This window comes from Ptychodera flava, chromosome 6, assembly GCF_041260155.1.
Source record: "Ptychodera flava strain L36383 chromosome 6, AS_Pfla_20210202, whole genome shotgun sequence".
NCBI lineage: Eukaryota > Metazoa > Hemichordata > Enteropneusta > Ptychoderidae > Ptychodera > Ptychodera flava.
Window position 1 is genome coordinate 37,540,190 of NC_091933.1, and position 13,371 is coordinate 37,553,560.

The 13,371-nt window shown below is 36.7% G+C and overlaps 1 protein-coding gene across 45 annotated transcripts in view; it reads left to right on the forward strand.

Moving 5' to 3' along the window:
- Nucleotides 1-539: 539 nt before the first annotated feature.
- The window catches only part of LOC139135673 (fibulin-5-like), a 55,994-nt gene continuing 43,162 nt past the window's right edge, over nucleotides 540-13,371 (forward strand). For all 45 annotated transcript variants that reach the window (XM_070703227.1, XM_070703233.1, XM_070703231.1 and 42 more), the window contains exons 1-2: nucleotides 540-756; nucleotides 12,097-12,350. In XM_070703227.1, the coding sequence (XP_070559328.1) occupies nucleotides 699-756; nucleotides 12,097-12,350 (312 nt within the window). In that variant the 5' untranslated portion in view covers nucleotides 540-698. The remainder of the gene's footprint in view (nucleotides 757-12,096; nucleotides 12,351-13,371) is intronic.

Sequence of the window (13,371 nt, forward strand, 5' to 3'; positions counted from 1 at the left end):
ATTATCTGAAAGAACGTTCAACCCCAAGGTGAGAGGACGGCCCTGGATTAACACTTTTACTGTGTGAATTTGCCTCCTGGTTTTTTATGTACAAGGGTAAATGCCTGCAGTATATTTTCTTTAAAGCTTAGACATGTGGCAACTGAGAGGCTTTCCATTGATATAAATCAAGCAAAGGGTCTGTCCAGTATTCACCCTGGTCTTGATATGCTCAGACATAAAAGATATGTAATCCTATGATTTATGGTTATTACAGAGTTTTATGCAACTTGCCTCTTATGCAACTAACTGTTTGATGGGAAAAACTGTAGGAAATGTTCTGTTTCTTCAACAAATGGTCCCTGCACAAAATGTGTGACTATAGTAGCATTCAGAAAAGAATTGTCAAATAGTGACTTTAAATCAGAAACCTAGCGTTTAACCACATCTGCAAGAAATAATGGCACATTCCATTGATGACTTTGCACAGACCTTACCCATTGCAGTAATGGAATGTCCCAGGAAACTCATTTAGTCTTTGTTTGTTTGATCCTTTGCAGCAGTGACAGGAACTTTATCTCTCGGTGCGCACAGTAGAAAGGAGAGGAAATCGGGCATTCAAAAGGGAATTCGGACACATCCTTCTGTTTTCCTGGAAAAAAAAGTTTTGTTCTCTCCACTTCAACTTTGGCTCATCGGGAACCTGAAGTGACGGCAAGATGGAGCTGCAGTGGATGTGTCTGCTCTTTGCTGTAATTTCCAGCATTCAAGTTGAAGGTAGAGTTGATTTTCTCTCTCTGTGTTGTGTTGTCACCCTGTACCTGGAACCGTTTGGGACTCTGAAATCTCTTTGGAATACCCCATCACATTGACAGTTTTTGTGTCAGTGTGAAGGTTTCCAAATTAAATGGCAAAGCAGTTGTTGCATGTTTTTCATTCGGTTCAGTTCTTTACAAACTCTGAAAGCAGTGCTGTTGTAAATTTCGAGAAGCCATACAGAGGCAATGCCTTCGCCAGTATGTGTTTATTTGCCTGTGGGTATCACAGTCTAGTTTGTGGTTTATGTACCCTGCTGTGATCATGGTTGGGTCATTAACCGCAAAGGGGGCACTTCAGAAAAGTTATTTTTGGGTCTATTCTTTAATATTATTTCAGATTTTTGAGTTTATGAATGTTCTCTTCACATGAACTGTCTTTGACCAAATCGCATTAACTTCTTCACTGCTCTGAGACACTTACATTTCTATAGAAATCTTTCAGAATTGTTACCATAGTGTGATTAGCTTGTTCAGTGTGTGCGTTAAAGACACTTATATTTACTATGAAATTAACTCAAGAGCATTCTCCCCACAAAGAATGAAGATATTGCTGTTGTGCAGATAATGTTCTAACAAGTTTGGCATGTGTAAAAGTGTGAGAAAGTTCACCTTGGTGGGCCAGTCTTCTCGGCTTCACTTATAAGAATTGTATGAACTGTAATCCCTGGATACCCATTACAGATTGGATGATTTATATGCTATGAGTGAAGGCAAAAGGCAGAGGTTTGTTGACTACTACCACAGGGAATTCAAAACAGGCAAAGCGGCAAAAGGGTAGCAGCTGATAGCCAGCCCTCTGTAGTATCACACCACCTATTTGGACTAGTTTATAGCCTGGGTTAAAATAAAACAAACCAAATCTCTGGTTAAGGGGAGTGTACCCATTTAGTTTACAACTGTTGGTTTATTTGCCACTGTGTGCTAAGCTGTTGACAATGCAAGTTCTATGCCAGAGTGTGGAGTGTCTTTTTTTGCAACATTTGGATCTTTCAGAATTGATATATGGTTTCTTTCACACATGTACTGGTAGAGTCTCCAAGTCCCTAGAACCAATCTGATTTACCTTGATCATTTCTTGACACATTTGCAACACCAAAATTTAACTTCAATAATTGAGTGTCTACAATCCAGCAATAGCTGTTTGATTTCCAAAAGCTTATTATGAAAAAGTTCTTTGATATTTATCGAACATGAGGACGTTGCATTTCTTGTATAGGAAAGGGAGATTTTGATTTTTTGATTTCAGAAATTCAACTTCTTGAGTAAATCTTCTGCGTTTCAGCAAAAAGAAAGCCATGTTACTGACGAATACTGAGGGACTTATTTTTTATTGAAACATGCAAGATCACAGATTTAACAAGATAAATCATGAATTTTTGGTTTGATTTGCCATTGAATTCTCAAACTCAGCTGCATGAACCTAAGTAAACAACGAAACTTCTTTTATGCAATGTATAGGCATGATAGGGACAGCGTTATAGCAACCAGAATAGCTTTGAATCTGACAGACAAGGAGACATGTTCAATGTCCAACCCAAAGCTCTTTGAAAGACACCATATTTTGTCATATTCAGTCAAAGAACTATTTGTGCTAGAATTATGAGGTTCAACAGCTTTATGGTATTTTCAATATTTTTATGAAAGAGTACATTTTCTTGCTCGCTTCACTCTAAAATATGTTAAATACAAAGTTTTAGCCTTCAATGCGTAACACATTGTCACCTTTTTACAGTGTTATTGTTTGCTAATGAATTTCTTGTCCAGACAAGAACACAACATACATTGTGAACAATCCGCATTTCAACATTATATTGGACATTGAACAAGAAACTGTCTTGTACAATAAATGGATTTGATTATATCCAGTTTGACAGTTAAAGTAAGTGAAGAAAAGAGAGAGTTCATTTATGGATATAAATAGATGTATATAAACATTGTCACATTTGGAGATCTGAAGGAAACAGAGACCTCGACCTGAATGTTGAACAGGAAATTTGATGTTTAGAACAACTCACTTGACGATTTGTTACCGATAGCACAGCCAAGGATGCTGATCGGACAAAACCCCATATATAGAAACGATGCATGTACCAACCCTCCAGGTAACTTCCAGGTAAAGCTTACCGGAACAGTGACCCTAAAGGTCATCCTAACAATGAGAGGAAATCACTTCAAAGAATGCTTTCCAGCCCAATATGCCATACATATTGTGTATGCCCATTCAATACTCTGTATTTACTATTGTAATGTAAATTGGATTAGATAATAGTACACTGGTACATATGTCTGCGGTCAGTAGTGTGGTTAGATGCTATGGACTGTCAGTGGGAAGTCTGGCTCACTTCAAGGTCTGCCGTGCTTCCACAAATGTGACAAGTGAAATGAGCCACAGTCTTGTTTGTTATACTGGTTGACAACATTGGCAGGGACACACCCAGAGTGCGACATCTTTAGTTCACTCTGCAATGTCATTCAGACCCATGGGTCTGGTTTTTCTCTCCACGTACAGACTAACAAAGATACATCTTTGAAGCATCGCAAGTGTGATTCTGAGTAACATGTTGTTGTTGTTGTTGTTGTTGTGAAGATATGTACATGTTAAACATAGTCTTCCGCATTTCTTAGAATTTGATATCCATCACAATTACCTCGTAAAGCCAAAGGAAATAACTGGAAGGCCATATTGATTATGGCAGGCTATATTCATCATTTTACTTGTCCCATAAATTACTGGAAGAGTTGAAAACATCTGATTTTGAAATAAATACTACTGAAAGTAAATCAGCTCCTTTTCTCACAGACGCGTGAGAAAAGTATTTAATCAAGTATGTATGGTTTTCTCATCTGCGAAGAGTAATTGTGCATTTTTTTATACTTTGAAGAATTTTAATGATTAAAAAAACTCAAATAATTTTGGTTGAATGAGAGTAATTTGACAGATTCTCGTTCATTGAATACCCTCTAATGATACCTAAAAATTGAAGCAAATTTCTGATCAATTTAAGAAGAAGCAAATAGTTTTAAAAGATTTGAAACTCGTTCAAAAAGAACACTGTTAAAGTGACATTGCATGTTACACTGCACAGACGCATTTTTTCCATGTATTATTTCTCATCAAGATAATATAAAAACCTGCTAATTTTACATTTTCAAAGCAGAGAATCTGAAGTTTTGTATGAGAGCAAAAGTTAACTCAAAGCACAAAGTGGGTACATGTTTGGGGGAAAAACTTGGATTTGTTATGAATAATCAAAATAATTTAAATCAGAGACTTAACACTACTTTATGTAATGTAATATCTCATTTGAAACTTGAGTTTAAATATATTTTTGTTTTGCATCATCAACGATAATCTCATTCTTCAATGGCGGGAACCCAAAGACTAACATTCAAAAAGTGATTAAAATAATGATATGCGAAATTGAAATCATTCTTTCCAATACTAAGTACTTTATTGCCAAATAAAGTGAAAATTTCATTGTAAAGTATTAAAGAATGAACTGTGATAATTTTATGACTCGGCCACAGTGGAGTTATGTTCTATTGAAATGTTCAAAACTGGAGCTGATTTGCATAAATTGTTAAATCTTTCTTAATGAATGAACCTAAAAGTGTTTGTCATACATAAAGTTAAAACCTATCAATGCATTAATGTGAAATCAACAGACTACTGACAATTGAATGAATTTATCCCAAAAAGATTGATATTGGGCAAAAAACACTGTTTTTTAGCCCAATGTTTGTGCAATACCCCTTCAGGTGAATATTCTAAATGTTTGAAATTTAACAGTGTGTGATACATCAAAGACGGACCCCCTGTAAATTGTGGCCATGGATCAAAGCTGTACTCTGGTAGTTTGGTAATGGCAAGCTTGAACACTCAAATTACATGACTGTATAAGTTCTGATGGGACATTGAATGGTAACAAGTACAGTCAATTTGCCTGGTGGTCCCTCAGACACAGTCCTCAATCCTTGGTTCTCGTATTACTGGTTGACGACATTTAGTTCTTGGTTTTCCTTCAGAAATTGTGCACTGTTAGTCAGTTTGCTCAGAGCTGAAGCTGATAATCTGCCGGATTTGAGATCTGAATTTGAATCTGAGTCTGAGCTCTGTGCCTGTGAATCTGAAAGTCGGCTCTACTTACAAGCAGCATCATTCATTCATTTGTGTCCATCAACTTTTCTGATATGAAATTTCAATCGTGCATTAGCTGCTTGTTTGTTAGCTGCTTTGTCAAACTCACCAAAGGAAAAAACAAATGACGTAACATGCATGTCTTTACTGAAGTCATGCTGGGAAAAAAACAGTAACAAATATTAATTTAATTTAGCTTTTTGCTCAGATATCATCTGTTCGATACTCTGCTGGTGTCAATAAGCAATAGATTATCATAGTATTGCATATTGGTAGATGAAGGAAATCGCTGTCCAGTAAATCTCATTGGATCAATTGAGTAGCCTCCAGCATCATGATCAAGCTTGTGGAGACAATCAGCACATTATGAAAACTTTGATACATCCGTACACAGCACTTGGCTGGTGTCTTTCATCAGTGCGCACACAAAGATCTTTAGTATATGTACTGCCCATTGACCCTATACTGATTTCTTACCCCCTGCCTGTGGTTCACCACACTTTCTGTGTATTTCCTTACTCACCAGATCATACCATCTAATTCACTGTTGATATTAGGGACTTTGCTCATTTCCATTATGTAAACAATAGACAGGGAGAGGGTACACTTAAAGGTAGGGTAGTCGATCCCAGGGATCGGGATCAAGTTCATTCTAGTCTGTAGGAGGATTATGAAGGTGTCATAGCCTTTTGTTTTTTTCATTGAAATTGTAATCTAGTTAGTAAATTTCCTGGCAAGACAATCTGATCCCTGAACCATGCCTTTAAATTACTTGCACAAGAAAGGTATGTGGTGACAACAACTAAACCACAGAGCCAGACCTGAAGTTGTCAAGAACCTGTCTGTGGGTTTTATCCACAGAAACTTGCAGCTAGCATTGTGCTATACATGACATAATTTTTTTCAGTCTTTTACCAGAGAAATGAGTAGTTTTATGGCTGTGACAAAAAATCAGAACGCTGTGCTAGATGCATGTTTTGAGGGATCAAAACTATGAACAGGTTCCGGACAAGACTCCAAGGTTTATGCACAGTCAGTGGAAGGCCAGTGGTGAATGATGCTTCAATGACAGAAGATTGTCAAAACAGATCAGTTAGGGACCCTTTTGTGGAGTGAACATTGTCAGAATTATTTCATGTGTTAATTGCTGTAGACCCTCAGTGTTGATGTTTTTGTAATGTGTTAATGTTGGTATGTCTTGTGTTGATAAGCAATGGATTTTGTGTTTCCTGTTTTCAAAGCTCATACATGTATAGTGTATGTTCTTAGATCAAGTGTGACTGTAATTTCAATGAAATTCTGTGGTGATGTTAATGCCTTTCTTGACTTTCTTGACACAGAGATTAATGCTCAGAAACTACCACGCAGACTTGAAGTGTCTATAAGGTGTCAATAAGCTCATTAATGTATTCCATGACTTTCGTGGTAGATCTCCTTGCTTTATGTGCATTTTTCAATTTTTCAAAGTGAGGAACCTTGAAAGCTCACAGGTTTTTCTTCATTTCCATAGAAAGTATTTTTCAATGCAATGAAATGCCGTTGATCTTCTTGTACAATCAGCAGTGTACCCGTCGCTACGAACCCAGTTTAAGTAAACCTAATTTGAATAAATTTGATTTAATCATGGTGGTACCTGAAGGTGCACATTGTCGTGGAGTATGCTAAGAGGTTTAGCTGCAATAATTGTAGCTCACGGACCGTGCGCTGGCTTTTTCTGCCGTGTTGGCTGAGTAGCGCCAACCTGTAAGGATACAATTCCATCCCACAGAAAGTCTGCACAGCTGATCTACGCAAAGAAACGGTCGCATGGGCGGCGAATCTTCCCTCACCTCAAGGAAATTTTAACATAGTCTAGCTTCCCGGTCATCAATGATGCCATCTATGCTAACGAAATGGTTGTACTGGAAAAAAACAGTTTAACAACCCTTAACAAAGTTTTCCTTCAAATCCGCTGACATCTTACACGTTGCCTCGATCTTGCTGGATGCGACCACAGACAGTCGAAGCAAGACTACTGTCCATGATTAATCCGTTGTTTTCCAGTGGCAGTCGAAAATATATACTGTCGACCATTTCCTTAGCCTATTTGGCATTGCTTATGATCAGGAAGCAAGACTATGGTGAAATTTCCATGGGATAAGGGAAAATACAAAATACAGGGAATGATAACAAATCCAACACCTAAGAGACATCAGTATAAGTGTAATTCCCTCCTCAATCTTTTCTTAGGACTGTGAAACACTTCAGAAAATCAGTGGCTATATCATGCTCCCATAGGTAATACTCATTGGCAGTTGGCTTGTACAAATTAATGTAGCAGATAGAATAATCCAGAATTTAGACTGTGACCAAACTCTTGCAAGCGTATCATAAGCAACATTACAATGAGCCTTTCTGCAAGCCACCATCAGAGGAAAGGCAGAGTGGGTGTTCATCACCTTGCCCCTCATCCAAGACAATTGCTCACACTTTAACTTGTGATCCTGTTTTCACCTTATTCATTTCATTTTTAGCTACTATAGATTATAGTCTATAGAAGCTATTGGGATGGGTATCCGTCCAGCGTCAGTCGTCAGTCTGTATGTGTGAATGTATGTATGTATGTCCGTTTGTGATGTGTCCATCTACTCAAATATCTTGAGAACCGCAGTACTTACTGATTTGATATTTGTTGTGTAGATGAAAAATATGATTTTGAGAAACTTTTTTTTAATTTTTAGCTCATGTTTTTGAAATTATACAAATTAGTGCCAAAAAAGGCGTTTTTGGTAAAAAATCTTCCTCTTCATAACCGCTGGTCAGACAGCTTTGTTATTTGGTATACAGGTCCCTAGGGATAACCCAACTTAGATTTGTTCAAATTGTGATGAAATATGCAAATCTGTATTTTTAAGGAATTTTTTTGTCATTTTTGGTCAAAACTTTATTTCATCAAAACCGCTTGTATGACAGCTTTGATATTTGGTATACAGGTTCCTACAGATAAACTTAATATGATATATTGAATATATGACGAAATCTGCAATTTTGTATTTTTGGTGCAATTTTTGCCATTTTTGGTCAAAAAATGTGTTTCTCAAAAAGTACTTGTCTGATGCCTTTGATATTGGTATACAGGTTCCTAGGGGTTGTCTTAGTGTGAGATTTTGAAATTTGATGAAATCTTCAACTTTTGTAGTTTTGGGTAAATTTTTGCCATTTTTGGTCAAAACATTTGTTTCTCAAAAGTTACTCATCTGATAGCTTTGATATTTGGTATATAGGTTCCTAGGCTTTATCTTAATGTAATATATTGAAATTATGATGAAATCATCAATTTTGTATAATTTTGCCATTTTTGGTCAGGCCATCCTGAAATGAGCTATCAAAGATATCCACCTTCTTCATCAATACATGTGTCTCAAAAAGTTATTCTCTACATAACACAACAGAGCTCTTCAACTGTTGGGTCGCTTGTTTTTTCAAAACTGCTGGTCAGACAGCTTTAATATTTGGTTTACAGGTCCCTAGGATGACCTTAGTGAGATAATTTCATAAAGTCAGGAAATACTTAATTTTGTATCCGTGTCTATAGTAGCTTCAGGGACTTTGGCCATAAGGGATTAGTTATTCAAGATAAGCTGATCCAAAACAGCATTGAGCTGGTTCAGTTTCCTAATCTCTTTTATCTGGGGAGTTGTATAAGCTGTAATGCTCTTTGGGTGATGAATGAAGTTGGAGGATACTGTAACATTGGCACTTTAGCCATTATCGCATAATATTGTCTATTAAACTTCTAAGTTAGAGTCCAATATTAGAGGGGGTGATAAAACTATAAGTTCAACACTTGGTCACTTCCTATCAATGTAATATTAGACTAGTAAGTTAGAATTTAGACGATATTATCAATTTTATCCAATATTAATCCAAAAACTAAGGTAGGGTGGCCAAGCCATTTTTTTCTCTTGTTTATACACACAGTTTAAATGGATTTTTAGCAAGAATGGGGTAAAAGAAGAAAAATAAAAAAAAAATTATGCAAATAGCTGTATCCAATCAAAAGTTATGAATTTTTAAAGCAATAAAAATGCCATTTTTTCGCGGACAATTTTCGGCAAATTTTAAAATTATTTCAATGAATGCCGATTCCTTCAAGTTTGGCAACCCATAATTTTTTATTTACTTCACATGGAATCATTAAACTATGTGTCTTGTGCACACAGATTTACCCAATATTACGGAAAAATCAAGATTTGACTGATGCACAGTCCTGGATTTTGAAACTGTGAGTGTTGAAAATTGAAAATATTTTGTCTGACTTAGTCAAAATTGCGGCGGCACCGTACCATCGAAAAATGGATGTATTTTATGTTTTTATGAATTTTGAATTCACATAACTTAAAAACTAGAGCTCACAATACAATGAAATTTTGTCACAATGTTATTAATAACACTCAATTCTAACAAATCAATTTAAACAGCCAATTGTCTTTCAATGCAGTTCATTTTCAGCCATGAAATTGTAAGAAATAGCTGTCCCTAACTTCAGCCTCAGGCAGGCTGTCAATGGTGTGTCAGTGTGACTGCCTTCCACCGCCATCTTGAGTCACACTGTACTGAGGTCTATGAATGAACACGATTTTGTTTTTATGATTCGTACTTGTGCTCGTGGACAGATTTTCGTCATATTTCACAGAAATGTTGGAATGATGTTTAAAAAGAGCATGCTACAAGTTTTATGGCAAAAATATGTATCTAAATGGGAAAAATCTACACCGAATTTACCGTACTCACTTTACCTCTTGTTTGCTGGCTAAAATTCCCAGAATATAACAAAAACTCACCACTACATGTAAATGGGATGGTCTGCCACTTCCTGGCCAAGTTTCACAGTTCTATGACAGCGTGCACAGGGCCCGAAAGCAGTTCCGTTGCGAAATAGGTATTGACTGGATTCAGAAGTGCGTGCCATGAGCGGCGACCGCTCGAGCGCTGTGGCTGGTCAGTACAAAGTGGCATTTTTGGAGAGGAAAAACACTATTTTTCTATCGTTTTTTCTTCAGTTTTTTAATGAAACCTGCCTCATACATCGATTTTAATTGGAAATATCCATTTTTTCAGTAACTGAGCTACTTATTTTCAGCAAAAATGGCGTTTAAAATTTCACGAAAATCAAATTTCACTTTCAGTGTGCGTGAGTTGCGTAATATGTCGCAACATTTTAGCTTAACTTTGGCCACCCTACTATAAAGGTTTGACACATGGCCCCTTCCTATCACTCTAACATTCAATTCTAAGGTAGAATTTCCACCATATTATCTGAGAAAACTATAGATTCAACACCTGGTCCCTTCTAATATTAGATTTTAGGTTAGAATTTAGAGGATATTATCTGAGAAAACAATAGGTTCAACACCTGGCCTCCCTTCTAATATTAGATTTTAGGTTAGAATTTAGACGATATTATCCGAGAAAACTATAGATTCAACACCTGGTCCCTTCTAATATTAGATTTTAGGTTAGAATTTAGACGATATTATCTGAGAAAACTATAGATCAACACCTGGTCCCTTCTAATATTAGATTTTAGGTTAGAATATAGACGATATTATCCAAGAAAACTATAGATTCAACACCTGGTCCCTTCTAATATTAGATTTTAGGTTAGAATTTAGACGATATTATCTGAGAAAACCAGATTCAACACCTGGTCCCTTCTAATATTAGATTTTAGGTTAGAATTTAGACGATATTATCCGAGAAAACTATAGATTCAACACTGATCCCTTCTAATATTAGATTGTAGGTTAGAATTTAGACGATATTATCTGAGAAAACTATAGATTCAACACCTTGTCCTTTCTAATATTAGATTCTAAGGTAGAATTTCCACCATATTATCTGAGAAAACTATAGATTCAACACCTGGTCCCTTCTAATATTAGATTTTAGGTTAGAATTTAGAGGATATTATCTGAGAAAACAATAGGTTCAACACCTGGCCTCTTCCTGTCATTCTAATGTTAGATTCTAAGTTAGAATTTAGATGATATTATGGATTTTATCTGATATTAAGCATTCAATAATACAATTTTCTAACTTAGACAACTTAGACTAAAATTATCTGATAATGAATCTAATGCCAGTGTCATGCCTTCATGGTGAAGTTGCATACACTTGTGCACAGGCGCTTGGAGTTGCCACAGAACGTTACTCTACACTGAACGCCCCACGTTTCTGTGTACATGATCATGGCAAAACAAAATGTTAAACACACAATGCATAATAATTTGGGATATACCTGTATTCAAAACAGTTTCAGGACCCTTCTCACTTCTGGAAAGCTCAAAAGATGGTGGTAACAGCAGGCTTGTAAAAGGAGATATGATTAGAACTTTATATAAAAGCTTCTTGTGTCATCTTCATCTTTTGAGATTGCCTGAAGTACTGTTTGAATGTGTTGTACCAACAAAGTGATGGCCACCTTTCCATAAAAGAAGGTTTTAAATTAGTTTTACATCAACAGAAGCATGTCCACAGTATCAACCTTTATGCTAGTCTGTTATAGCTAAAGAAACGTCGGCTCTAGTCACAATATTTCATTTGTTTTTGAATTGCTGTAGCAGATGCTCACACATTTCCTTGAATTTCCATGGGTTTGTTCTGGGCTAGGTGTATGTAACTTACCGTGTTCACCCCTAAATCCCTATAAACAGGTCCATAATGGCCATTGATAAGAATGGGTTTAGGCCAAACCATAGTGGTAAAAGGGTTAGAAAAGTATCTCAGTACCAGACACAATATCCAGATGTTTTCAATTTTTTTGGCCAGACTACAACCATTGAGGTGTGCCTACTTAATGCTCTCTCAGATTTCCACTGAAGTGACGACAGAGGCGAACAAGGGCGGGTAATTTATTGAAAACATTTGATATAATAATTGCAACTTCATGTGCTTGATTGAGTAACAGGGGAATTTTAAAAATCTAAGTTCAAAAAGGTCAAAAGGCACATTTTGCATAAAATTAAAAATTAACCCTGAGGACTGGAAAAACAACTTTCACAACTGGCAAACACAGAGCAATAGAGAGCTGTTTTGTCAGTGTTTTGAAACATGTTTCCTCCAGTGATTATCTACAGTATGAGAGGACTTAGCTATCTCTGCCGCTTTTGGTCATTTCAGGTATCATGCTTGACATCAAGGAAGAATGTTGCATCCGAGGTGAGGCACTGGCAGGACAGACACAAGGCTGTACAGATTACTCCATGCCCATTGCAGATGTCAAGGACGAGGATCAGGACAGCTGTCTACGGATCATGACAGTATGCTGTATGCAGACACTGCGGGAATCACAGTGCCAGCAAGGACTCATTGAAGCAAGCGCTGGTGGCACATGTCCTATGCGATCCAATGTGGTCGGTGGCGAGGAATTTCAGGTAAGGTAGCCCTGAACATCACTTTTGCACACTATTTACACATCAATTACTCAAAGTTATCTCCAACTTAAGACAATTTTACATGACAGTATTGGGTGTACTTGTACAGGCAGACTCAAAGAAATTCCCAGTGGCAACACTGGTAATTTCCAAAGTGACTTAATTAAGAATCTCTTCCATAATCAATAATAAAAATAAAATGTGGCTGTGCCAAGTTTTCAAGAATACATATTTCTGAAAATTCGCTAATATTTGAAATATGCTGTGTTCACTCTATGGGGAAGATCAAAATTTGCGATTTTCACAAAAGTAAGACTGAAATTTTTTATTTACTCCAGAGGGCTTTCAATGGTTCCAACAGCAGCAGTGTTTGTAATACTATCCCCAGGACACAATGTTTGCACAGTACTTCGCTACTATAGAAGATAGCGCTGATCGCAAATGACGTCACTGTTCTCTCTCATTAATATGCATAAATAAACATTTGTCCGCATTTTCCTCATAAACGGCGAAAATAAAACCTGCGAGTGTTAGAAAGGCTATTTAGCGTCACACTTATTCGTTTGAATTAATCACTGAGACTACAAGCTGCAACAACAGCCGCGCATGGAGAAAAAGAAAATTTGTCCGAATTTCAGCATATTTGTCCGAAAGTCGCGCGCGTGCAGCTATATTTAGTAACAAACCCAAATCGCGATCAACGCTATAATTATGGCAGTATGCACCTCGAAAGTGAAAGACAAATACTTTGGCTCAATTTTCCTCAAGGAAACTTTCAACCATTCACTTTCAAAATCAGAATAAAATTGAGGGTCACCGTGCACATTTTGGTACTAGAGAAAGAAATTACCCAAGATGTACTGATATTTGACATTCAAAATGGCCGCCATCCGTGTGTTATCTCTATGGAGAAAAGTAAAATTCTCGATTTTCAAAAAAAACGAAGATGGTGAAAGTTTTTCTTTCTGAAAGGGATTCAAAATGAACCCCCACAAGTGGTAGATCAGAAAAGAATTGGAAA